At 46.9% G+C, this 26,991-nt stretch overlaps 1 protein-coding gene across 1 annotated transcript in view; it reads right to left on the reverse strand.

Moving 5' to 3' along the window:
• LOC139260002 (melanophilin-like) overlaps positions 1–26,991 on the reverse strand; it is a 245,813-nt gene that overhangs the window by 91,279 nt on the left and 127,543 nt on the right. Inside the window, exon 7 of the mRNA XM_070876047.1 lies at positions 23,280–23,490. Within this exon, the coding sequence (XP_070732148.1) occupies positions 23,280–23,490 (211 nt within the window). The remainder of the gene's footprint in view (positions 1–23,279; positions 23,491–26,991) is intronic.

A 26,991-nucleotide genomic window follows, 5' to 3' on the forward strand; every position in this document is an offset into this window, starting at 1 on the left:
AGCCTTGGTGGCGATAGAGTCTGGGGGCTGCGCCTTAGCGCACTTTGCTCTTTCAGGCTCGTGGCGGTTGGTGCCTTCGGGTGCCTCAGAGGTGGAGCCGATTGGGGGCAGGGTATCGATACTGGTGCCGCTGCCCTCCTGAGATCGCTTGCTCTGCAGCTTGTATATATTAGCTGCTTGTGGCCAGACTCTGTGGTGCATCACTCTGGTCCCACGGACGCAGGCTACAGCATTGGATAGCTCGCTGGACCTGTGTGCTCCCAATGGGTGTTTGCCCGCTGCATTGACTGTATGCAGTTGAAGTCCTACATCGCACAACGTTTTATTACTTTTTGTAAATAACCTATAGCTCCGATTGCAATCGTGTGACTTTTCCTTGCTTATTGCATGTACACAACTCTGATCATCAATTTCACATTTTACATCTAACTCACAGTTGCTATTACATTGATTGAGAGTGTGGAACTGTCCCTTTAAGTGTGGTGAGTTGCAGGCCTCCTTTAAGAAAGCCTTGGTATCTTTACCCCAATCCTCTTCTTTGCTTGGTGCCAAGTGTTGCTCCATCGGCACTGCCCCCCGTGGTCCGCCCGCCGCCATCTTTTTCTTCAGCGTCTCACCTCGTGGTTTGGCCGCCATCTTTCTTCCATCCACAATGTTGACTGCTGTGATCCTCTTCTCCCCGGGTTCCGCCACCGAAGCTGGGAAGTGGCCTCTGGGTCCGATTTTCTTCCTCCGGAGTCCTGCCAGTGGAGCCTGGACGGTGCATTCGGGTCATCTCAGCTGGATCATCTCCACACTGTCGTGCTGAGCGGTTTGTGCCTCGGGTGCTGTGCTGGTCTGCTCTCTGGTGCCAGATCCGACCTCAGGTGGGGGCTTGCTTTGCCTCTGAGCGCGGGGGATGTCGATCACTGGAGGGATGAAATCTTCCCAGCTCCAGTGGATCTTCTCCATCCACCTTCTTCCAAGTAACGTTGGTCCATCGCCTGCAACAATCTACAGGGGTAAATTGTGCACCACGCCATCATGGAGTACCTTTACCCTTTACATCTGCACTACCAACGACTGGGATAAGTTCATTTGTGTAGGTGCGCAGCTTTGCCTGAACCGGGACCAACTTGGATCGTTCAGCCTGATTGTCCCATAACCTCTCAAAGACTTCTTGATTCATTACTGACTGGCTCGCCCTCGTGTCCACTGGCTTGCCCCCCGTGAAGACTGGAACGCCATTTATCTCGACTTCCATCCTCAACGGAGAACCTTCGGTGGTGCAGGTAAACATACCTCATCGTGGGGCTGAGCTGCCTCTCTGACTATCATTTCATAATCCGCGCTGGATTCATGGCCATCTGCAGACTCTCCACCAACACAGTGAGTCATATTTCTTTTACACATTCACTGGAGGTGGCCCTTTGTGTTGCAGCCTTGACATATATAGTCTTTAAAGCGGCACTGGTGAGCCCTGTGATTCCCTCCGCAACGCCAGCATGGTGCTACGCGATTTGCCCCCCCGGCGGACTCTGAGTTAAGGGACTCGGGGGCCTGTTCTCTCTCCCCTGAGGAAATTCAAGTTCTACAGTCCAGCCATAAAAGGCACCACTCTGTGCACAGTACTTGTCATGTATTCAACCAGCATTGTAACCCACGTATAAACTGACCTAAGTTGTACACCGTGAGAACACTGACCACTAGGTGGGAGACACTCCTAACTTGGACCTTCAGGTATAAAAGGGGAAGCTCCACCCACCTTCATCACTTGAGTGCTAAGGAATAAAGGACAGGTCACAGACTGACCTTCTTTCAAGCATGGGCCTCGTGTGCATTTATACTGTGTAGTAAGGACGTATCAATGGCGACAAGAAACTGGGATTTAAACCACGCGAGCATGGCCACTAGCAGAACAGACGAGAGGTACTGTGTTAAGGAATGGTTGGGACAGAGATTCAACATTGTTAAAGCAGCACACAGTTCTCCAGGCAGACAAGGGCAGTCAGGCATGCCCCAACATGTAGTCGAACCCAGAGGGGGAGTTCAACAGAGACAATGGCAAGCTGAATAGCAATTCACGCCATTGCAAGGGACAATGCGGCCAGTAATGGGGCCATCAACACCTGTTAATGGTGCACTCAAGGACAATAACAGGGGCAGTCAGGGACGATCGACTAGCAAGGGACCTTTTGTTTCAAACCGCAACTTATGCTGGAGGCGTGGAGGCATACATTCAGCCGGAGTTTGCAGAGATGAGCAAAATACCTGCAGAAATTGCAGAAATGGACACTGGGGGAAATCGCTGGAAGCTGAAGTTCAGCGAGTTCATGTGGAGCACGTACACAGTTCATACACCAGGACGCCACCGATAATGATGAAAGTGCTCCTCAATGGCATCCCAGTATCAATGGAGTTAGACACGGGTGCCAGCCAGTCCCTGATGGGTATCAAACAGTTCGAAAAGTTGTGGGCATCCAAGGCTAGGAGGCCAAAATTATCGCCGATTGACGCACAGCTACGGACTTACACAAAGCAGATCATTCCGGTGCTAGGCAGCGCCACGGTAGTCGTGACCCACAAGGATTCGGAGAACAGGTTGCCACTCTGGATTGTCCCAGGGGACGGTCCCGCACTACTGGGGAGCAGTTGGCTTGCTGTCATGAACTGGAAATGGAGCGATGTCAATGCAATTTCCTCTGTGGAGCGAGTATCATGCTCACAGGTCCTGGACAAATTTGACTCATTATTTCAACCCGGCAATGGCACTTTCATGGGGGCCAAGGTAGTGATTCACATAAACCCGGACGCCAGACCAGTACACCACAAGGCCAGAGTGGTGCCGTACGTGATGCGGGAAAAGATAGAAGGCGAATTGGACCGCCTGTTGAGGGAAGGCATCATCTCGCCAGCCGAATTCAGTGACTGGGCGAGCCCGATTGTGCCGGTGCTCAAGGCGGATGGGTCGGTCAGGATATGTGGCGATTACAAGGCCACCATCAATCGGGTGTCACTCCAAGACCAGTACCCGCTACCGAGAGCGGAGGACCTCTTTGCGACGCTATCCGGTGGCAAACTTTTTTCAAAATTGGGCCTGACCTCAGCTTACATGACCCAGGAGCTGGCGAGTGAGTCGAAGAAGCTGACCACCATCACGACACACAAGGGGTTGTTTGAGTACAACAGATGTCCGTTCGGGATTCGCTCGGCCGCCGCAATCTTCCAACGAAATATCGAAAGCCTCCTCAAGTCGATTCCAGGGACGGTGGTTTTTCAGGACGACATCCTCATTACGAGTTACGATACTGAAGAACACCTCCACAACCTGGAGGAGGTGCTACGCAGACTGGACCGGGTAGGTCTGCGACTGAAAAAGGCGAAGTGCGTCTTCCTAGCTCCAGAGGTAAAATTCCTGGGGATGAGGGTAGCAGCAGACGGGATCAGCCCTACTGCATCCAAGACGGAAGCGATCCAGAGAGCACCCAGACCCCGTAACACGACGGAGCTGCGTTCGTTCCTGGGGTTCCTGAACTATTTTGGTAACTTTCTTCCCAAATTGAGCACGCTGCTAGAGCCGTTCCACATGCTCCTACGCAAAGGTCGCAAATGGGTCTGGGGGGACAGCCAGGAAAGGACTTTTAATTGAGCACGCAATTTGTTACGTTCTAACAATCTGTTAACGCTATATGACCCATGTAAGAAACTTGTGTTAACGTGCGATGCGTCGTCCTATGGTGTCGGGTGTGTGTTGCAGCATGTCAATGCCAAGGGTCAGTTACAGCCGGTAGCTTATAGAAACATAGAAACATAGAAAATAGGTGCAGGAGTAGGCCATTCGGCCCTTCTAGCCTGCACCGCCATTCAATGAGTTCATGGCTGAACATGCAATTTCAGTACCCCATTCCTGCTTTCTCACCATACCCCTTGATTCCCCTAGTAGTAAGGACTTCATCTAACTCCTTTTTGAATATATTTAGTGAATTGGCCTCAACAACTTTCTGTGGTAGAGAATTCCACAGGTTCACCACTCTCTGGGTGAAGAAATTACTCCTCATCTCGGTCCTAAATGGCTTCCCCCTTATCCTTAGACTTATGTGTCCCCTGGTTCTGGACTTCCCCAACATTGGGAACATTCTTCCTGCATCTAACCTGTCTAAACCCATCAGAATTTTAAACGTTTCTATTAGGTCCCCTCTCATTCTTCTGAACTCCAGTGAATACAAGCCCAGTTGATCCAGTCTTTCTTGATAGGTCAGTCCCGCCATCCCGGGAATCAGTCTGGTGAACCTTCGCTGCACTCCCTCAATAGCAAGAATGTCCTTCCTCAGGTTAGGAGACCAAAACTGTACACAATACTCCAGGTGTGGCCTCACCAAGGCCCTGTACAATTGTAGCAACACCTCCCTGCCCTTGTACTCAAATCCCCTCGCTATGAAGGCCAACATGCCATTTGCTTTCTTAACTGCCTGCTGTACCTGCATGCCAACCTTCAATGACTGATGTACCATGACACCCAGGTCTCTTTGCACCTGCCCTTTTCCTAATCTGTCACCATTCAGATAATAGTCTGTCTCTCTGTTTTTACCACCAAAGTGGATAACCTCACATTTATCCACATTATACTTCATCTGCCATGCATTTGCCCACTCACCTAACCTATCCAAGTCGCTCTGCAGCCTCATAGAATCCTCCTTGCAGCTCACACTGCCACCCAACTTAGTGTCATCCGCAAATTTGGAGATACTACATTTAATCCCCTCGTCTAAATCATTAATGTACAGTGTAAACAGCTGGGGCCCCAGCACAGAACCTTGCGGTACCCCACTAGTCACTGCCTGCCATTCTGAAAAGTCCCCATTTACTCCTACTCTTTGCTTCCTGTCTGACAACCAGTTCTCAATCCATGTCAGCACACTACCCCCAATCCCATGTGCTTTAACTTTGCACATTAATCTCTTGTGTGGGACCTTGTCGAAAGCCTTCTGAAAGTCCAAATATACCACATCAACTGGTTCTCCCTTGTCCACTCTACTGGAAACATCCTCAAAAAATTCCAGAAGATTTGTCAAGCATGATTTCCCTTTCACAAATCCATGCTGACTTGGACCGATCATATTACCTCTTTCCAAATGCACTGCGATGACATCCTTAATAATTGATTCCATCATTTTACCCACTACCGATGTCAGGCTGACCGGTCTATAATTCCCTGTTTTCTCTCTCCCTCCTTTTTTAAAAAGTGGGGTTACATTGGCTACCCTCCACTCCATAGGAACTGATCCAGAGTCAATGGAATGTTGGAAAATGACTGTCAATGCATCCACTATTTCCAAGGCCACCTCCTTAAGTACTCTGGGATGCAGTCCATCAGGCCCTGGGGATTTATCGGCCTTCAATCCCATCAATTTCCCCAACACAATTTCCCGACTAATAAGGATTTCCCTCAGTTCCTCCTCCTTACTAGACCCTCCGACCCCTTTTATATCCGGAAGGTTGTTTGTGTCCTCCTCAGTGAATACCGAACCAAAGTACTTGTTCAATTGGCCCGCCATTTCTTTGTTCCCCGTTATGACTTCCCCTGATTCTGACTGCAGGGGACCAACGTTTGTCTTTACTAACCTTTTTCTCTTTACATATCTATAGAAACTTTTGCATCCGTCTTAATGTTCCCTGCAAGCTTCTTCTCGTACTCCATTTTCCCTGCCCTAATCAAACCCTTTGTCCTCCTCTGCTGAGTTCTCCTCTCCAAGAGTCTGTCCCAGGCAGAAAGGGGCTACACGATGGCAGAAAAGGAGGCGCTCGCATGTGTATATGCGGTAAAGAAAATGCACCAGTACCTGTTTGGAAATTTGAGCTGGAGACAGATCACAAACCCCTAACGTCCCTTTTGGCCGACACAAGGCCATAAATGCAAACGCATCGGCCCGCATACAGAGGTGGGCACTCACATTAGCTGCCTATGATTACACAATTCGGCACAGACCGGGCACCGAAAACTGTGCCGATGCACTCAGCAGGCTCCCACTAGCCACCACTGAGGGGGCTACCGAGCATGGTGCTGAGATGGTCATGGCTGTTGAAGCTTTCGGAAGCGAAGGCTCACCTGTGACAGCCCGTCAGATTAAAGTCTGGACAAATAGAGACCCGCTATTGTCTCTAGTCAAGAAATGTGTCCTGAATGGGGACTGGGCAGCCACGTACAGGGCATGCCCTGAGAAATTTAAACCATTTCACAGGCGCAAGGATGAACTCTCGATTTAGGCCGATTGCCTACTGTGGGGAAACCGCGTAGTCATGCCCCAGATGGGCAGAGAGGTGTTCATCAGAGAACTCCACAATGGGCACCCGGGCATTGTCACGATGAAGGCAATTGCCAGGTCACACGTTTGGTGGCCAGGGATAGACGCAGATCTGGAACTTTGTGTTCGCAGGTGCAACACGTGTACCCAGCTGGGCCATGCGCCCAGGGAAGTCCCCCTTAGCCCCTGGCCATGGCCCGCCAAGCCTTGGTCACGCATCCATGTGGACTACGCAGGTCCTTTCATGGGAAAAATGTTTTTGGTTGTAGTAGACGCCTACTCCAAATGGATCGAGTGTGACATTTTAAATTCAAGCACATCCTCTGCCACGGTAGAAAGTCTACGGGCAATGTTCACCGCCCACGGTCTACCGGACATCTTGGTCAGCGACAATGGCCCGTGCTTCACAAGCACTGAATTCCAGGACTTCATGGCAGGCAATGGAATTAACCATGTTAGAACGGCACCGTTCAAGCCGGCCTCAAATGGCCAGGCAGAACGAGCAGTGCAGATAATCAAACAGGGGATGCTCAGATTCCAAGGGGGTTCCCTACAAACCCGCTTATCACGCCTCCTGTTGGCCTATAGATCCCGACCACACACGCTCAGAGGGGTTCCACCCGCAGAGCTACTAATGAAAAGGACGCTCAAAACCCGATTATCCCTTATACACCCCACCATGAAAGAAATTGTCGAGGGCAGGCGCCAGTCACAATATCACTACCATGACAGGAATGCGAGGGCGCGATGTATTGATGTAAATGACCCTGTTTTTGTCCTCAACTACGCTGCAGGGCCCAAATGGCTCGCAGGCACTGTGGTTGCCAAAGAGGGAAATAGGATTCTGGTAGTTAAACTTACCAATGGACAAATCTGCCGCAAACATGTGGATCAAACAAAAAGGAGGTTCAGCAACCCCATAGAAGAAGCAGAGGAAGAACACAATATAGAGTTCACTCCACCACAGGTGACCGAACACCGGAACCAAAGGGAGGAGAGCCCAGTCACTGTGGGCAGTCCGGACAGGCCTGAGGCACTGCAAACAGCAGACACTCAGGCCAGCGCCCAACAACCGGAGCCCCAACTCAGGCGCTCTACAAGGGAGCGTAAACCACCAGAGAGACTCAACCTGTGATCCTAATAAGACTTTGGGGGGGGAGGTGATGTCATGTATTCAACCAGCATTGTAACCCATGTATAAACTGACCTAAGTTGTACACCGTGAGCATACTGACCACTAGGTGGGAGACACTCCTAACCTGGACCTTCAGGTATAAAAGGGGAAGATCCACCCACCTTCATCACTTGAGTGCTAAGGAATAAAGGACAGGTCACAGACTGACCTTCTCTCAAGCATGGGCCTCGTGTGCATTTATACTGTGTAGTAAGGATGTATCAGTACTTGCTGGGTTTGAGTCCTGAGGATGAGTCACCCAGGTCATGAATGCTTGGCTCACGGAGATGGCCTTCTGCAGTGTAACTGTGGTCTCCGCAGATAGAAGCTTATGAAGAAGGCCTCATGGCTGATTCCGATGACAAAGATATCCCGCAGTGCTTCGGTGAGGTGGTTGCTGAAATCACACGGTGCCGCCAACCTCCTGAGGTCTGCAGCATATTTCACGATCTCATGGCCTTCGGTGTGTATAAAGCCGGTGTCTGACTGTGAGGATGCTCTCTTTGGGCTTGAGTTGTCCTTGGATTAGCGTTAGGAGCTCCTCATGCGTCTTGGTTGTTGTCTTCGCTGTTGCCAGCAAGGCCCTGACGAGGCCATAGACGGTGGGCCCGCAACTGGTGAGCAGGATAGCTCTGTGCTTATCAGCCAGAGTGGTCGGATTGTTGCCTGCCAGGTTGTTTGCTGTGAAGAACTGGTCGAGCCTCTCCACAAAGGCTTCCCAATCATTACCATCGGCGAACTGCTGCAAAGTACCAAGGTTAGCCATTTTCGCGTGAAGGTCCGTAATCTCATTATCAATTATTATATCTTCAGATGCTCTAATAATGACTCCACGAGACAATGTCTTGTGCTTGAACTGTAGTGACCATAGTCCATTTAATGTAACTCTAGAGTGAGGATCACACATGTTGGCCTGCCTTTTATATTAGGCCTGGCATACCTGTCCAGGTAACCTACAAGTCTCCCACTATAGTGCCCTCCGGTAATAGTACAAGCAGTAACCATGTAGGATACATGACACACAAGATAAACGTTCACGGGGTTGTGGGTAATATATTAGCATGGATAAAGGATTGGCTAATTAGCAGAAAACAGAGAGTCGGTTTAAATGGCTCAATTTCCGGTGGCAAACAGTAACTAGTAGGGTGTCACAGGGATCGGTGCTGGGGCCTCAACTATTTATAATCTGCATTAATGACTTGGATGAAGGGACCAAGTGTAATGTAGCCAATTTTGTTGATGATACAAAGATGGGTGGGAAAGCAAATTGTGAGAAGGACACAAAAAATCTGCAAAGGGATATAGACAGGCTAAGTTAGTGGGCAAAAAGTTGCCAGATGGAGTATAATGTGGGAAAATGTGAGATTATCCACTTTGGCAGACAGAAAAGAAAAGCAAATTATTTTTTAAATGGAGAAAAATTGCAAAGTGCTGCAATACAGAGGGATCTGGGAGTCCTTGTGCATGAAACACAAAAAGTTAGTATGCAGGCACAACAAGTAATCAGGAAGGTAAATGGAATGTTGGTCTTTATTGCAAGGGGGATGGACTATAAAAGCAGAAGAGACCTGCTACAACTGTACAGCGTATTGGTGAGGACACACCTAGAGTACTGTGTACAGTTTTGGTCTGTGTACTTAAGAAAGGATATACTTGCATTGGAGGCAGCTCAAAGAATGTTGACTAGGTTGATTCCAGAGATGAGGGGGTTGACTTATGAAGATAGGTTGAGTAGGTTGGGCCTATACTCATTGGAGTTCAGAAGAATGAGAGATGATCATATCGAAACATATAAGATAATGGGCTCAATTTTCCCCAAGCCCGTTTTCTGGCATATTGCCAGAGTTATGCCAGGTCTTCGAGGCCAGAAATGCGCCAGAAATATTTTGCCAATGTTTCCCTGAGCTATAATTCGAATTTGGTGCTGCGCAGTGTGTCCAATCTCCTCAGGGAGTGGAACCTGGTGAGTGCGCCAAAAAACAATCCCACATCTTCTGCGCATGCACGGAAAAATAAATTACATTTTTGACGTCTTTCCAATGGACGCGCATGCTCAGTACAGCTCGGATTTGGCAATCGGCCATTTTTAAAGAGTCAGTTGTGTGTGTGTGTGTGTGTGAGGAGTGCTGTGTGAGAGCATTGGAAAAATCACAGCTGGAGCAATACAAGATGCAACACGGACCAAGGACCAAGAATTTCCTGCTGGTAGAAGTGGAGGCACTAGTTACTGTGATTGAGACCAGATGGCAGGAGCTGGATACCAGCAGAGGTCACATAAAAGTTCCACCAAAAGAAATGAAGAAACGCTGGAACCAAGTTGCAGAAGATTACTGCGCAATGGTGAACACCACGAGACCTGGAAACCAGTGTAAAAAATGGCTGGACCTTGGTCAAGTAGTTAGTGTAAGTAATATTTTAATTTATTCAATGCAATTGTAAATGTGACCAGCTGTATATGTCCCACCCAGCAGAAAGACACCCTCTCTAAAAAGTTGCATTTTCATCTTTGCAGAGGAAAGTGGCACACAACAAAAGGGAAAGAACTCGAACAGGAGGAGGCTCGGCAAATCTGCACCCACTGACACCCTTGGAAGAGAGAGTCGCTGCTTTGATGGGTCCTGCCTGGAAAAAGGCAATCAGTACTGCACAAGCTGGGCCCACACTTGAGGGAGAGGGTAAGTCCTGCAAATTCATCATGGCCCTTCAAATCAACCCGCTGCCTGGCCTGCAATGTGTGAGCCGACTCATGCCAGCCAGCCTGCTCCCTCCTCTGCTGCTAACCATTTGTCTGTTCTGTTATATTTTGCAGAACTGGAGGCCAACTCTGATGATGCAGAAGAAGATTCAGACGAGGATGAGCCTAAAGAGGAGAACATCTTACAATCCAACCCTCCAGACCAAGAACATGGGAGGAAGGGGGAGTGGACAGAGCTTTATGAAGCTTCCACTGTTGTACTGAATATGGAGGACGTGCCGCTCATGGAGGTGCCAGCCCCTTCCGTGACTAGTGGTTTGAGTGTTGGTGAGACATTCCATGGTTTCACACCTTCCGAAGTTGCGGGTCCCAGTAGTAGGGTGCAGCGAGGCACACTCAGGGCCCCACTGTCACAGGCTATGTGTCCCAGTAGGATGCAGCGAGCTACACCCAGGGTGAGGAGGGGAAGGAGAGCTCGACCATGCTCTCCTGAGATGCAGGATGTAACAGATGTGGTTCAGATGATGTCATTGAGTGTGGAGAGCATTGACCTTACCCGATCACTCCTGCACACCATCAGTGGGGTGAGTGATGAGATAGTGGGACTGCGGGAGAAGTAACAACACTCGCCGGGACCATCAGTGAGGAAATAGTGGACATGAGGGAGGGAATGTCAGAAGTAGTGCAAACCACGACACTGGCATTAAGTGAGGGAATGTCAGAGGTAGTACTGGCCATTATGGAGGGATTGTTGCAGTCCGCTGAGACACTGTCAGAGTGCATGAGGGACGGCATGTGTTAGTTAGCTGCTGCAATATGGGAACACGCCCAGACCCCGTGCCCATTGACTGAATCAACTGCAATCCCCACACCAGCCTCTGGGGAGCCCCAAGCCAGGCCCTCCAACTTGCGGCCTGACGCTGATGCCTCCCATCCTCAAGAGGTGTGCAGTACGCGAGATGTTAGAAGGAATAAGCTTGGTACCAAGCCCAAAAACACTGTGCCACCGCCTGCGGCAGGGGTGGTGGAGAGTCCAAGACCGAGCACAGCGGGCGGTGTTAGACTAAGAGGGACGAGAGATGGGTGCAGCCTTTCTTTGCTGCTGCTGTTGTTGTTGTGGTTGTTATTATTGTTACTGTTATAACTGTTCTCAAATTAAAATTTTTTTGTAAGTTATGTAAATTTACAAGTTTATAAGTAATCTTAAAGTTTTTAAATGATCTTAAAGAGTGATATTAAAGTAAAGTTTGATATAAGAATAATTTTATTAACGTTAAGTACATTGTAACCTTTTGAATAAAATATATTTTATATTAAAACTGAATCATGTTCCAGTAACACAACACAACATTATGGAACAGCTCCAATAGTAAACATGTCCATGTGGAATAGTTGTCGTTGAGCCCTCAGGCATCAGTAAAGCGTTCACGGATGAGCTGCTAGCGCAAGGAGCATGATGTCCCGCCCTCCGCGGCCGTTGTGCTCCGGCCACAGGCACTTGCATGGTTTCCTCATCCTCGTCATCATCCTCCTCCACCTCCTCCTGCTCGTCACCTGCATCTTCCATATCATTATCATCAGCCACTCTCACCGCAGGTGGGTCTTCCACTACCAGCTGCTGCTGCCTCATGATGGCTAAGTTATGCAGCATGCAGCACACAACAGTGAACTGACCAACAGTCTCAGGGGAGTACAGCAAGTAGCCTCCGGAATGGTTCAGACATCGGAAACGCTGTTTCAATATGCCAATGGTCCTCTCAATGATGCTGCGCATCGCAATGTGCGACATGTTGTATTGACGGTCAGCTTCCGTCCGGGTTACGCGTAGGGGCGTCATGAGACAGGTGGTGAGGCCATACCCTTTGTCTCCCAGTAGCCAGGTCTGCCCTTCTGGCTGCTGCTCAAACATGGCAGATATAACGCTGTCGCGTTGGATGAACGCATCATGGATGCTGCCAGGGTATCTTGCATCGATTGACATGATGCGATGCATGTCGCCACACAGAACCTGCACATTAATATAGTGTGTCATATCTTAGCGAGCACACACATCACACAGCCTGTAAGATAGATGGTTGCAGTTTCCTGTGACCTCTGACCTGCTGGTCAGGTGACCTGCTCTTTATTAACAGCACTAGCTGCAGTAACACAGGCGTCCACAGTATGGAGCTACAGACATTACACATCTCCCTCCTTAATGAAGAGTTATTATAACAAACAATCATCATACATAACTTGCATGGTTATACATAACAAAGGATATGGACTTATTTTGCCATATTTACAAATCAAGCTTAACCACTTGTTTTCTGTTTCGAAGAGGATACCTTCACTCTCAAACAGAACCTTTCAAACATGGTGTCGAATTTAAACTAATTCGAGGCTGATCCTGAGGGACGTTTTCCTCCAAGGGATGCCCTTGATTTCCATTTGAACTCGCTTTAACTTCAGACTGTTTGTTTTCCTGACTCAGACTCAGACTTAAATTCTGACTTTCTCTTGGATTTGTTTCCAGTACATTGAATGTAGGATATGCTACTGGTGTATCAAAATTATCTGATGAGTCAGAAATAATGGAATCACTCCCACCTTCAACTACTTCCATGTCTATAGGTAAAATATGATCAATGTGAACAAACCTAACCTGTCCATTATCAAACATCTTGACCAAATGTGTGCGAGGACCACATATCTTCACCACTCTTCCTGGTAACCACTTTACCCATTTATGGCGATGGTTCTTCACTCTCACCTTCTGATTTAATTTCACATTTCTCTCTTTTACTCTACCTCTATCATGATTCTGTTTCTGTCTTAATTGTGTCCCTTCTACAGACTGTACCAAGTTTGGTTTTAACAACGAGAATCTGGTTCGTGGCTGTCGTTTGAGAAACAACTCTGCTGGTGTTCTACCAGTAGTTGTGTGAGGAGTATTACGATACGTTATTAAAAAATTAGCCATTCTGTGGTCCAATGACAACTGTCATTTCTTTGGATTTGGATCCAACCTTTGTTTGATGAAAGCACGTTTTATAATTTGTACAGTGCGCTCTGCTGCACCATTCAAAGCAGGGTGGTACGGGGAATCTTGGGATGATTCACACCATTTTTGCTCGTGAACTGTGCAAATTCTTCTGAACGAAATTGTGGTCCATTATCTGAAACAATTTCTTCTGGGAGGCCAAATGAAGAAAATAATCTTCGCAAAATGTCAAATGTTTTACTTGTTATTTTCCACATTGGAAACACCTCGACCCACTTCGAATGGCTATCAATCACAATGAACAATTGTTGTCCTTCTAGCTCAGCAAAATCAATATGTAGCCTTTGCCACAACCTGGGAGGCCATTTCCATGACTGTAATGGTACTGATAGTGGTTGCTTTCTTCCTGATTGACATGTCGTACACTGACTGACGATGTACTCTATATCTTTATCAAGAACTGGCCACCACAAGTAACTGCGTGCAAAACTCTTGGTCAAGCAAATTTCCAGGTGCTGGTCATGGAGGTCTCCGAATAATTTGTACCTGAATTTACTTGGTATAACCACTCTTGCACGCCACATGATACAATCTTTATCGGCTGATAATTCATTCCTACGAATGAAGGATGGATGAATATCTTTGTCTGTTACCTGATTTGGCCATCCGTTTGCAATATAATCATAGAAACAGAGAAAATAGGTGCAGGAGTAGGCCATATGGCCCTTCGAGCCAGCACCACTATTCAATATGATCATGGCTGATCATACAACTTCAGTACCCCATTCTTGCTTTCTTTCCATATCCCTTGATCCCTTTAGCCGTAAAGGCCACATCTAACTCCCTTTTGAATATATCTAACGAAGTGGCCTGAACAACTTTCTGTGGTAGAGAACTCCACAGGTTCACAATTCTCTGAGTGAAGAAGTTTCTCCTCATCTCGGTCCTAAATGGCTTACCCCTTATCCTTAGACTGTGTCCCCTGGTTCTGGACTTCTCCAACATCGGGAACATTCTTCCTGCAGCTAACCTGACCCGTCCCATCAGAATTTTATATGTTTCTATGAGATCCCCTCTCATCCTTCTAAATTCCAGTGAATATAAGCCTAGTCGATCCAGTCTTTCTTCATATGTCAGTCCTGCCATCCCGGGAATCAGTCTGGTGAACCTTCGCTGCACTCCCTCAATAGCAAGAATGTCCTTCCTCAGATTAGGAGACCAAAACTGCACACAATACTCAAGGTGTGGTCACACCAAGGCCCTGTACAACTGCAGTAAGACCTCCCTGCTCCTATACTCAAATCCCCTCGCTATGAAGGCCAGCATGCCATTTGCTTTCTTTACTGCCTGTTGTACCTGCATGCCTACCTTCAATGACTGATGTACCATGACACCCAGGTCTCGTTGCACCTTTTACTAATCTGTCACCATTCAGATAATAATCTGCCTTCCTATTTTTGCCACCAAAGTGAATAACCTCACACTTATCCACATTATACTGCATCTTCCATGCATTTGCCCATTCACCTAACCTGTCCAAGTCCCCCTGCAGCCTCCTAGCATCCTCCTCGCAGCTTGCAATGCCACCCAGCTTAGTGTCATCTGCAAACCTGGAGATATTACATTCAATTCCTTCGTCTAAATCATTAATGTATATTGTAAATAGCTGGGGTCCCAGCACTGAACACTGCGGCACCCCACTAGTCACTGCCTGCTATTCTGAAAAGGACGCGTTTATTCCCACTTTTTGCTTCCTGTCTGCCAACAGTTCTCTATCCACGTCAATACATTATCCCCAATAGCATGTGCCTTAAATTTGCACACTAATCTCTTGCGTGGGACCTTGTCAAAAGCCTTTGAAAGTCCAAATACACCACATCCACTGGTTCTCCCTTATCTACTCTACTAGTTACATCCTCAAAAAACTCTAGAAGATTTGTCAAGCATGATTTCCATAATATAAATCCATGCTGACTCGAACCAATCCTGTCACTGCTTTCCAAATGCGCTGCTATTATATCTTTAACGATTGATGCTAGCATTTTCCCCACGACCGATGTCAGGCTAACCGGTCTATAATTACCTATTTTTTCTCTCCCTCCCTTTTTAAAAAATGGGGTTACATTAGCTACCCTCCAATCCATTGGAACTGAAACAGAGTCAATAGAATGTTGGAAAATGACCACCAATGCATCTACTATTTCTAGGGCCACTTCCTTAAGTACACTGGAATGCAGACTATCAGGCCTTGGGGATTTATCAGCCTTCAGTCCCTTCAATTTCCCTAACACCATTTCCTGACTAATAAGGATTTCCCTCAGTTCCACCTTCTCGCTAGACCCTCGGTTCGCTAGTATTTTCGGGAGGTTATTCGTGTCTTCCTTAGTGAAGGCACAACTAAAGTATTTGTTGAATTGGTCAGCCATTTCCTTGTTCCCCATTATGAATGCCCCTGATTCTGACTGCAAGGGACCTACATTCGTCTTCACTAATCTTTTTCTCTTCACATATCTATAGAAGCTTTTACAGTCAGTTTTTATGTTCCCTGCAAGCTTACTCTCATACTCTATTTTCCCTCTCCTAATTAAACCCTTAGTTCTCCTGTGCTGAATTCTAAATTTCTCCCAGTCCTCAGGTTTGCTGCTTTTTCTGGACAATTTATATGCCTCTTCCTTGGATTTAACACTTTCCCTAATTTCCCTTGTTAGCCACGGTTGAGCCACCTTCCCTTTTTTATTCTTACCCCACACGGGGATGTACAATTGTTGTAGTTCATCCATGTGATATTTAAATGTCTGCCATTGCCTATACACCGTCAACCCTTTAAGTATCTTTCTCCAGTCTATCCTAGCCAACTCACGTCTCATACCGTCGATGTTTCTTTTCTTTAAGTTCAGGACCCTAGTCTCTGAATTAACTGTGTCACTCTCCATATTAATGAAGAATTCTATCATATTATGGTCACTCTTCCCCAAGGGGCCCCGCACGATCATATTGCTAATTAATCCTCTCTCGTTACACAAGACCCAGTCTAGGATGGCCTGCTCTCTAGTTGGTTCCTCGAAATATTGGTCTAGAAAACCATCACTTATACACTCCAGGAAATCCTCCTCCACAATATTGCTACCAGTTTGGTTAGCCCAATCAATATGCAGATTAAAGTCACCCATGATAACTGCTGTATCCATATTGCACACGGCTCTAATTTCCAGTTTGATGCCATCCCCAACCTCCCTACTACTGTTTGGTGGTCCGTACACAACTCCCACTAACGTTTTCTGCCCTTTGGTGTTTCGCAGCTCTACCCATATAGATTCCACATCATCCAAGCTAGTGTCCTTCCTTACTATTGCGTTAATCTCCTCTTTAACCAGTAACGCTACCCCACCTCCTTTTCCTTCCTGTCTGTCCTTCCTGAATATTGAATACCCCTGGATGTTGAGTTCCCAGCCTTGTTTACCTTGGAGCCATGTCTCTGTAATCCCAATTACATCATATCTGTTAACAGCTATCTGCGCAGTCAATTCATCCACCTTATTACGAATGTTTCTCGCATTGAGACTCAGAGCCTTCAGGCTTGTTTTTTTAACACTCTTTGTCCTTTTAGAATTATGTTGTAATTTGGCTCTTTTTGATTTTTGCCCTTGATTTCTCTGCCCTCCACTCTTGCTTCTCTCCTTCCTACCTTTTACATCTGCCCCCATTTTACTTCCCTCTGCCTCCCTGCATAGATTCCCATCCCCCTGCCTTTTTAGTTTAAACCCTCCCCAACAGCACTAGCAAACACTCCCCCTAGGACATTGGTTCCAGTTCTGCCCAGGTGCAGACCGTCCGGTTTGTACTGGTCCCACCTCCCCCAGAACCGGTTCCAATGTCCCAGGAATTTGAATCCCTCCCCCTTGCACCATTTCTCAAGCCACGTATTCTTCTGAGCTATCCTGCAATTCCTACTCTGACTAGCACGTGGCACTGGTAACAATCCTGAGATTACTACCTTTGAGATCCTGCTTTTTAATTTAACTCCTAGCTCCCTAAATTCAGCTTGTAGGACCTCATCCCGTTTTTTACCTATATCGTTTGTACCTATATGTACCACGACAGCTGGCTGTTCACCCTCCCCCCACAACATGCGCTGCAGCTGCTCTGAGACATCCTTGACCCTTGCCCCAGGGAGGCAACATACCATCCTGGAGTCTTCTTTGTGGCTGCAGAAATGCCTATCTATTCCCCTTACAATAGAATCCCACACTTTTTCCTGCCCTCCTGTGCAGCAGAGCCACCTCTGGTGCCATGGACTTGGCTGCTGCTGCCTTTCCCTGATGCATCATCTCCCCCAACAGTACCCAATGTGGTATATCTGTTTTGGAGGGAGATGACCGCAGAGGACCCCTGCACTACCTTCCTTCCACTGCTCTGCCTGATGCTCACCCATTCCCTATCTACCTGAGTAAACTTTACCTGCGGTGTGACCAACTCACTAAACGTGCTATTCACGACATCCTCAGCACTGCGGATGCTCCAGAGTGAGTCCATGTGCAGATCCAGTGCCGCAATGCGGTCTGTCAGGAGCTGCAGCTGGATACACTTCCTGCACATGTAGTTGTCAGGGATACTGGAAGCGTCCCTGATTTACCACATAGCACAGGAGGAGTTTGACATGGGTCTGGCTCTCCTGCCATGAATTAACCCTTAAATTAACCTAATTGATAACAACGCCAAAGGTTTCTTACTGATCAGAAATGAAAAAGATGAAATACTCACCAATCCACCAGCCAATCACTTACCCTCTTGGCTATGACGTCACACTTCAATTTCTTTTTACCTTCTGCCCCTGCAACAACCTCCGACTGCTGGGCCCCCTTTTATGGGCCTCGCTGCTCCCGACCTCCTCCGCTCCTCCGACTCCCGCTCTTTTTAAACTGCCCACTTCTCCGACTCTCCGATCCTCGTCAGAAGTGAATTCCTCGCCTACCTCCGGCCCTCCTGCTCCTCGGACTCCTGGCCTCCTGAATTCACGGAGTTCCGCTCTCGGAGCCTCCTGAACTCTCTGGCTTCCCGAACCATGTGCTTTAATTATACACACTAATCTCTTGTGTGGGACCTTGTCAAAAGCCTTTTGAAAGTCCAAATACACCACATCCACTGGTTCTCCCTTGTCCACTCTACTAGTTACATCCTCAAAAAATTTCAGAAGATTTGTCAAGCATGATTTCCCTTTCATAAATCCATGCTGTATTGGACCGATCCTGTCACTGCTTTCCATACACCTTCATCATATTTAGTTGCCCTCCCAACCTCTTCAACAGTGACTGGCAGTTCATCAATGTATGAAAAATAGAACAATTGTTCCCTATCGGGTGTAACTTGAAATGGGGAAGGCAATCTAGACATAGCATCAACATTACTTTGATCAGCTGATCATCTGTATTCAATATCATATGTATATGCTGACAAAATCAAAGCCCATCTCTGCATTCGGGCTGCAGCTAATGTTGGATCTGGGGACTTTGGATGGAGGATTGCTGTCAGGGGCTATGGTCCGTAACGATGGTAAACTTACGACCATACAAGTATTTGTGGAGCTTCTTGACCCCAAAAATTAATGCCAAAGCTTCCCTTTCAAATTGCGCATAATTACACTCACTGACACTGAGAGTGCATGAAGCAAAAGCAATTGGTTTCTCCTCCCCACTACGTAATACATGAGAGATTACTGCCCCAACTCCATACGGAGAACCATCACATGCTAGCTTGATCTCCTGAGCTACATCATAGTGAACTATCATGGTGGTCTCTACCAAGTTGCTTTTACACTCCTTGAATGCTGCTTTGCATTCTTTTAACCACTTCCAATGGACCTGTATTTTCAATAGGTCATTCAGTGGATGTAATACTGTAGCCAAATTTGGTAGGAACTTTCCATAATAGATCAAAAGACCCAAAAATGATCGAAGTTCAGTGACATTCTTGGGAGTGGGTGCATTTCTGATTACATCCAGTTTTTCCTTGGTTGGATGTAAACCATCTTTGTCTACTCTGTATCCTAAGTACTCCACTGAGTTTTGAAACAACTCACACTTACGAGCAGACACTCGTACTCTGTGCTTCTAGCTGTTTGAGGACTTCATTCAATATGTTATTATGAATTTGCCTATTTGGTGCTGAAATTAGTATGTCATCTAAATAACATACTGCCCCTTCAATACCTTGCAAAATCTGGTTCTTTATCCCTTGGAATATGGCAGGGGCAGAAGATACTCCAAATGGTAGCTTATTAAATTGATATAGTCCTGGATGAGTATTTATAATCAAGCATTACTTGGACTCCTCATCTAGTTCCAGCTGTAAGTAGGCATTCATCAGAGCCAACTTTGAGAAAATCTGACCCCCTGTCAGTGTTGTGAACAAATCTTCTATATTTGGCAATGTATTGGAGACATTCCCCTCTAGAACCTGGTTTACGGTTACTTTATAATCACCACACAATCTTACCTTACCATCGGACTTAGGTACAACAACAACGGGTGTAACCCAATTACATCGATCTATCTTAGAAATAATGTTCTCAGTCTCTAGTCTTTTGAGTTCTTGCTCAACTTTCTCCTTGAGTACATATGGTACGGAATGTGGCTTGTAGTAAACCGATCTAGCGTCCTTCTGTACCCTGACACTCGCCTTGAAGCCTCGGATCAGATTGCCCGTTTCACAGAACGCCTTTGGATAATTCTTGGTGACATCATCCTTTGAAGCAAATCTCGTTTCGACACGAAAAATCTCACTCCAATCCAGCTTCAGTAATCCCAACCAATTTCTTCCTCGAAAGGCAGGCTTGTCTCCTGCCACCACTATTAGAGGCAGTTCTGAAATTGATCCTTGTATTTCCCCAGTAAGGTGATACGACCTATCACCGGAATGTTCTCTCCCGAGTAGCCTCGCAGCTCCATCTTGGATTTCTCCAATGGGAAATCACGCAATTTGTCGCGGTATAGCGACTCTGGAACTACACTCACGGATGCACCATTGTCAATTTCCATGGGTATCTTGAATCCTGCAACATCTATATGGATTATGATATTTTTCGAATCGCCGTCCGTTAACCTCGTGCTCCTGATGACGTTTAAATCTAAGGTTTCCTCGTCCTTGTTGTTCTTCCATGCTATGTAGTCTCTGGGGATTTCTACTCATAGCTTTGAAAGCTGGTTTACCCTTCGGTCGGCATGCCTTCACAAGATGTCCTATTTTCCTGCAGATGAAACACTCTGCCTTCACATATGGACAACCTAGAGCACTGTGTTGACCCAGGCACCGATAACAGGACGTCAATGCTCTGTTCCCATTTCCAGTTTCTGAGACTTTGGGGTCCCACTGCCTTTTACTTTGACTCTGCAGGCGGTTCACCTCGGGTGTCTGATGACTGAAATTAGTATGAAATTCTTGGGAATATTGGTTGGCCATGCTCATTGATTTAGCTGTCTGACAAGCTAAATCAAAAGTCAAGTCAGGCATTGTTAATAGCTTCCTTCTGATTGCATCATTTTCCATCCCACAAACAAAGCCGTCTCGCAATGCTCGGTTCTGAAAATCTCCGAAATTACAGTGAATAGATAGCTTTTTTAATGCTACAATGTTCTCACATATTTTCTTCGGCCTTCTGATTTCGTATTCCGAAACGATAACTTTCAGCAATTTCTAACGGAACGGGGCTGTAATGTTGTTCTAGCTTAGTTAGAATCTGTTTCAGCGTTGTATCCTTTGACTTGTCAGGCTGAAGCAAATTTATCAGCATTTCATACAAATCAGGCCCGACCTCAGTTAAGAATATAGCTCTTTTCATTGCAACTCAATATGCCAAAAAAAGCAGCCTACTCCAAAACAAACGGCGCAAATCGCTAGGGAAAATTGAGCCCAATGAGTGGATTCGACAAGGTGGATGCAGTGAGGATTTTTCCACTCATAGGGGAAACTAGAACTAGGGGCATAGTCTCAGAATAAGGGGCTGCCCATGTAAAACTGAGTTGAGGAGGAATTTCTGCTCTCAGAGGGTGGTAAATCTGTGGAATTCTCTGTCCCAGAGAGCTGTTGAGGCTGGGTCATTGAATATATTTAGAAACATAGAAACATAGAAACATAGAAAATAGGTGCAGGAGTAGGCCATTCGGCCCTTCTAGCCTGCACCGCCATTCAATGAGTTCATGGCTGAACATTCAACTTCAGTACCCCATTCCTGCTTTCTCGCCATACCCCTTGATCCCCCTAGCAGTAAGGACCTCATCTAACTCCTTTTTGAATATATTTAGTGAATTGGCCTCAACAACTTTCTGTGGTAGAGAATTCCACAGGTTCACCACTCTCTGGGTGAAGAAGTTCCTCCGCATCTCGGTCCTAAATGGCTTACCCCTTATCCTTAGACTGTGACCCCTGGTTCTGGACTTCCCCAACATTGGGAACATTCTTCCTGCATCTAACCTGTCTAACCCCGTCAGAATTTTATATGTTTCTATGAGGTCCCCTCTCATTCTTCTGAACTCCAGTGAATACAAGCCCAGTTGATCCAGTCTTTCTTGATAGGTCAGTCCCGCCATCCCGGGAATCAGTCTGGTGAACCTTCGCTGCACTCCCTCAATAGCAAGAATGTCCTTCCTCAGGTTAGGAGACCAAAACTGTACACAATACTCCAGGTGTGGCCTCACCAATGCCCTGGAGATAGACAGATTTTTAAGCGATAAGGGAATAAAGGGTTATGGGGAGCGGGCAAGAAAGTGGAGCTGAATCCATGATCAGATCAGCCATGATCTTATTAAATGGTGGAGCAGGCTCGAGGGGTTAACTGTCCTACTCCGGCTCCTATTTCTTATGTTCTTATGTTCTAATTCTGTCATTCCAAGCTGGAGTTAGATGTGGATCCCAAAGTGAAATGACCACCTGCTAACTTAGTGCTTCACCAGTGGGAACCTGTTCAACCTTTGCTGTCTCCAGGCCAGGTCCAAGACCACCCCAATCTCTGTCGTCGAGCTACAGTACGCGGATGATGCCTGCGTCTGTGCACATACAGAGGCTGAACTCCAGGACATAGTCGACGTGTTTACTGAGGCGTACGAAAACATGGGCCTTATGCTAAACATCAGTAAGACAAAGGTCCTCCACCAGTCTGTCCTTGCCGCACAGTACTGCCCCCCAGTCATCAAGATCCACGGCGCGGCCCTGGACAATGTGGACCACTTCCCTTATCTCTGGAGCCTCCTATCAACAAGAGCAGGCATTGACGACGAGATCCAACACCGCCTCCAGTGCGCCAGTGCAGCCTTCGGCTGCCGGAGGAACAGAGTGTTTGAAGACCAGGCCCCCAAAACTGCCACCAAGCTCATGATCTACAGGGCTATAGTAACACTTGCCCTCCTGTATGGCTCAGAAACATGGACCACGTACAATAGTCACCTCAAGTCACTGGAGAAATATCACCAACAATGTCTCCGCAAGATCCTACAAATTCCCTGGGAGGACAGACGCATCAACATTAGCATCCTCGACCAGGCCAACATCCCCAGCATTGAAGCACTGACCACACTTGATCAGCTCTGCTGGCAGGCCACATAGTTTGCATGCCAGACACCAGACTCCCAAAGCAAGTGCTCCACTCGAAACTCCTTCATGGCAAACGAGCCAAAGGTGGGCAGGGGAAACGTTAAAAGGGCACTCTCAAAGCCTCCTTGATAAAGTGCAACATCCCCACTGACACCTGGGAATTCTTGACCAAAGACTCCCCTAAGTGGAGGAAGTGCATCCGGGAGGACACTGTGCACCTCGAGTCTCATCGCCGAGAGCATGCAGAAATCAAGCGCAGGCAGCTTCAAGAGCGTGCAGCAAACCAGTCCCACCCACCCCTTCCCTCAACAACTATCTATCCCACCTGTGACAGAGACTGGTTCTCGTATTGGACTGTACAGCCACCTAAGAACTCATGTTAAAAGTGGAAGCAAGTCTTCCTCGATTCCGAGGGACATCCTAAGATGATCATGATGATGCTTTACCTCAGAATATTTTTGATATTCAAACATTACTGTTTCCCAAAATACCATATCCTTTTGTATAATGGAGTCCATTGCATACCATGCAACATAATCTGAAGTGAAGAAAAGAGAAACATACCAATTTTGGAAGATTTTTCCAAGCTTTTTCTTCTTGCGTTGATTTCCAGTTTGACTTCGGTGCTATACTCTTGCTTTGGCATCAAGTTCTGTCCTTTCTCCTGCAGGATGCTCCAAAGTACTGAGGCAAGGTCTGCTTCTCCAATCAAAGACCCCCTCCTGGAACTCTCCTCTGCCGCATCATTGCTAGCGAAAGGAAACTCTGAAAATGACTGCTAGAAAAAGGAAATGAAGAAAAATAATGGTCTCTTCTCAGACTATAGTAAGCAAGGACTGTCACATAAGTTACTCCAACAAACATGGCTTCACAGACTTCAATTTGCCAATAAAGACAAACACAGGAACTGCCTCGACATCTCAGTTAGCAAGGGTACTACCCAGTGTGGAACTGAGCCATATAGAGTAGGGAATTCTCTATCATGAGATTCTGGTGGCAGTAAGAGTGCTGTAATGGTCCTCAGGAACAATGAGTTGGGGAATGGAGGAAATCAGGATGGTCCGTGCTATTGATCCCTATCCACTGATCCCCTCTGGAAAGTGTGTACGTGTCAATGCCGGGCAAGGATCACATTCAGCTGTGCTGTCCTTCATGGAAAAAAAGTAGTCAGCCACCATTCATTGTCCAGGCCACCAGATGGAAAATAGCCAGGTGGGAAAGGTATTGGGGAACAGTTAGTGCATGTGGAACACGAGTAAATACCTTCAGAAGGGAAGGACTGGAGCAAATTGAAGGGAAGGACTTTCTTTTGAAAAGTCAGAATGATGGGTCTCGGGGACTGGTTATAGAAATATTTGCATTTATATAGCACCTTTCATGACCATCAGACATCTCAAAATGCTTTACAGCCAATGAAGTACTTTTGAATTGTAGTCATTGTTGTAATGTAGGAAACGCGGCAACCAATTTGTGCACAGCAAGCTCCCACTAACAGCAATGTGATAATGACCAGATAATCTGTTTTTTGATATATTGATTGAGGGATAAATATTGGCCAGGACACTGGGGATAACTCCCCCGCTCTTCTTTGAAATAGTGCCATGAGATCTTTTATGTCCACCTGATAAGGCATACAGGGCCTCGGTTTAACATCTCATCTGAAAGACGGCACCTCAGCGGCAGCGAGAGGCGGCGGCAGTCCGAGAGGCGGGAGTTCGTGGTTGGTGAGGCCTATAAAGGCTCAGCGGCAGTGAGAGGCGTACCTGTGCAGCTACAGCGGGGAGAGAAGGCAAAAAAGAAGTAGAAAGAAATCAAAAGGTGACGTCACAGCCAAGAGGGTAAGTGATTGGCTGGTGATTGGTGAGTAGTTTTTCTCTTTTTCTCTTTTCTTTTTCTCTTCTATAACAGTGAGTAACTTTTAACATTGTTGTTGCCAAATTAAGTATATATAAGGGTTAAGTCATGGCAGGAGAGCTCGGTCGGGTGTTATGCTCCTCCTGTACCATGTGGGAACTCAGGGACGACACCAGTGTCCCTGACGACTATATCTGCAGGAAGTGTATCCACCTCAAGCTCCTGACGGTCTGCGTTGCGGAGTTGGAGCTGAGGGTGGATTCACTCTGGAGCATCCACGATGCTGAGAATGACGTGAGTATCACGTGTAGCGAGTTGGTCTTACCAGGAGAAGGGTCCACAGCCAGCTAGGGAATGGAAGACCAGCAGGAAGAGTAGTGCAAGAAGGTAGTGCAGGAGTCCCCTGTGGTCATCCCCCTGCAAAACAGATACACTGCTTTGGGTACTGTTGAGGGGGATGACTCATCAGGGGAGGGCAGCAGCAGCCAAGTTCATGGCACCGTGGCTGGCTCTGTTGCACAGGAGGGCAGGAAAAAGAGTGGGAGAGCGATAGTGATAGGGGATTCAATTGTAAAGGGAATAGATAGGCGTTTCTGCGGCCGCAACCGAGACTCCAGGATGGTATGTTGCCTCCCTGGTGCAAGGGTCAAGGATGTCTCGGAGCGGGTGCAGGACATTCTAAAAAGGGAGGGAGATCAGCCAGTTGTCATGGTGCACATTGGTACCAACGACATAGGTAAAAAAAGGGATGAGGTCCTACGAAACGAATTTAAGGAGCTAGGAGCTAAATTAAAAAATAGGACCTCAAAAGTAGTAATCTCGGGATTGCTACCAGTGCCACGTGATAGTCAGAGTAGGAATCGCAGGATAGTGCAGATGAATACGTGGCTTGAGCAGTGGTGCAGCAGGGAGGGATTCAAATTCCTGGGGCATTGTAACCGGTTCTGGGGGAGGTGGGACCAGTACAAACCGGATGGTCTGCACCTGGGCAGGACCGGAACCAATGTCCTAGGGGGAGTGTTTGCTAGTGCTGTTGGGGAGGATTTAAACTAATATGGCAGGGGGATGGGAACCAATGCAGGGAGACAGAGGGAAACAAAAAGGAGGCAAAAGCAAAAGACAGAAAGGAGATGAGTAAAAGTGGAGGGCAGAGAAACCCAAGGCAAAGAACAAAAAGGGCCACTGTACAGCAAAATTCTAAAAGGACAAGGGGTGTTAAAAAAACAAGCCTGAAGGCTTTGTGTCTTAATGCAAGGAGTATCCGCAATAAGGGGGATGAATTAACTGTGCAAATAGATGTTAACAAATATGATGTGATTGGGATTACGGAGACGTGGCTCCAGGATGATCAGGGCTGGGAACTCAACATCCAGGGGTATTCAACATTCAGGAAGGATAGAATAAAAGGAAAAGGAGGTGGGGTAGCATTGCTGGTTAAGGAGGAAATTAAGGCAATAGTTAGGAAGGACATTAGCTTGGATGATGTGGAATCTATATGGGTAGAGCTGCAGAATACCAAAGGGCAAAAAACGTTAGTGGGAGTTGTGTACAGACCTCCAAACAGTAGTAGTGATGTTGGGGAGGGCATCAAACATGAAATTAGGGGTGCGTGCAATAAAGGTGCAGCAGTTATAATGGGTGACTTTAATATGCACATAGATTGGGCTAACCAAACTGGAAGCAATACGGTGGAGGAGGATTTCCTGGAGTGCATAAGGGATGGTTTTTTAGACCAATATGTCGAGGAACCAACTAGGGGGGAGGCCATCTTAGACTGGGTGTTGTGTAATGAGAGAGGATTAATTAGCAATCTCGTTGTGCGAGACCCCTTGGGGAAGAGTGACCATAATATGGTGGCATTCTGCATTAGGATGGAGAATGAAACAGTTAATTCAGAGACCATGGTCCAGAACTTAAAGAAGGGTAACTTTGAAGGTATGAGGCGTGAATTGGCTAGGATAGATTGGCGAATGATACTGAAGGGGTTGATTGTGGATGGGCAATGGCAGACATTTAGATACCGCATGGATGAACTACAACAATTGTACATTCCTGTCTGGCGTAAAAATAAAAAAGGGAAGGTGGCTCAACCGTGGCTATCAAGGGAAATCAGGGATAGTATTAAAGCCAAGGAAGTGGCATACAAATTGGCCAGAAATAGCAGTGAACCCGGGGACTGGGAGAAATTTAGAACTCAGCAGAGGAGGACAAAGGGTTTGATTAGGGAAGGGAAAATGGAGTACGAGAAGAAGCTTGCAGGGAACATTAAGGCGGATTGCAAAAGTTTCTATAGATATGTAAAGAGAAAAAGGTTAGTAAAGACAAACGTAGGTCCCCTGCAGTCAGAATCAGGGGAAGTCATAACGGGGAACAAAGAAATGGCGGACCAATTGAACAAGTACTTACAAGTATTCACTGAGGA

The sequence above is a fragment of the Pristiophorus japonicus genome, chromosome 3 (assembly GCF_044704955.1).
Source record: "Pristiophorus japonicus isolate sPriJap1 chromosome 3, sPriJap1.hap1, whole genome shotgun sequence".
Taxonomy (NCBI): Eukaryota; Metazoa; Chordata; class Chondrichthyes; family Pristiophoridae; genus Pristiophorus; species Pristiophorus japonicus.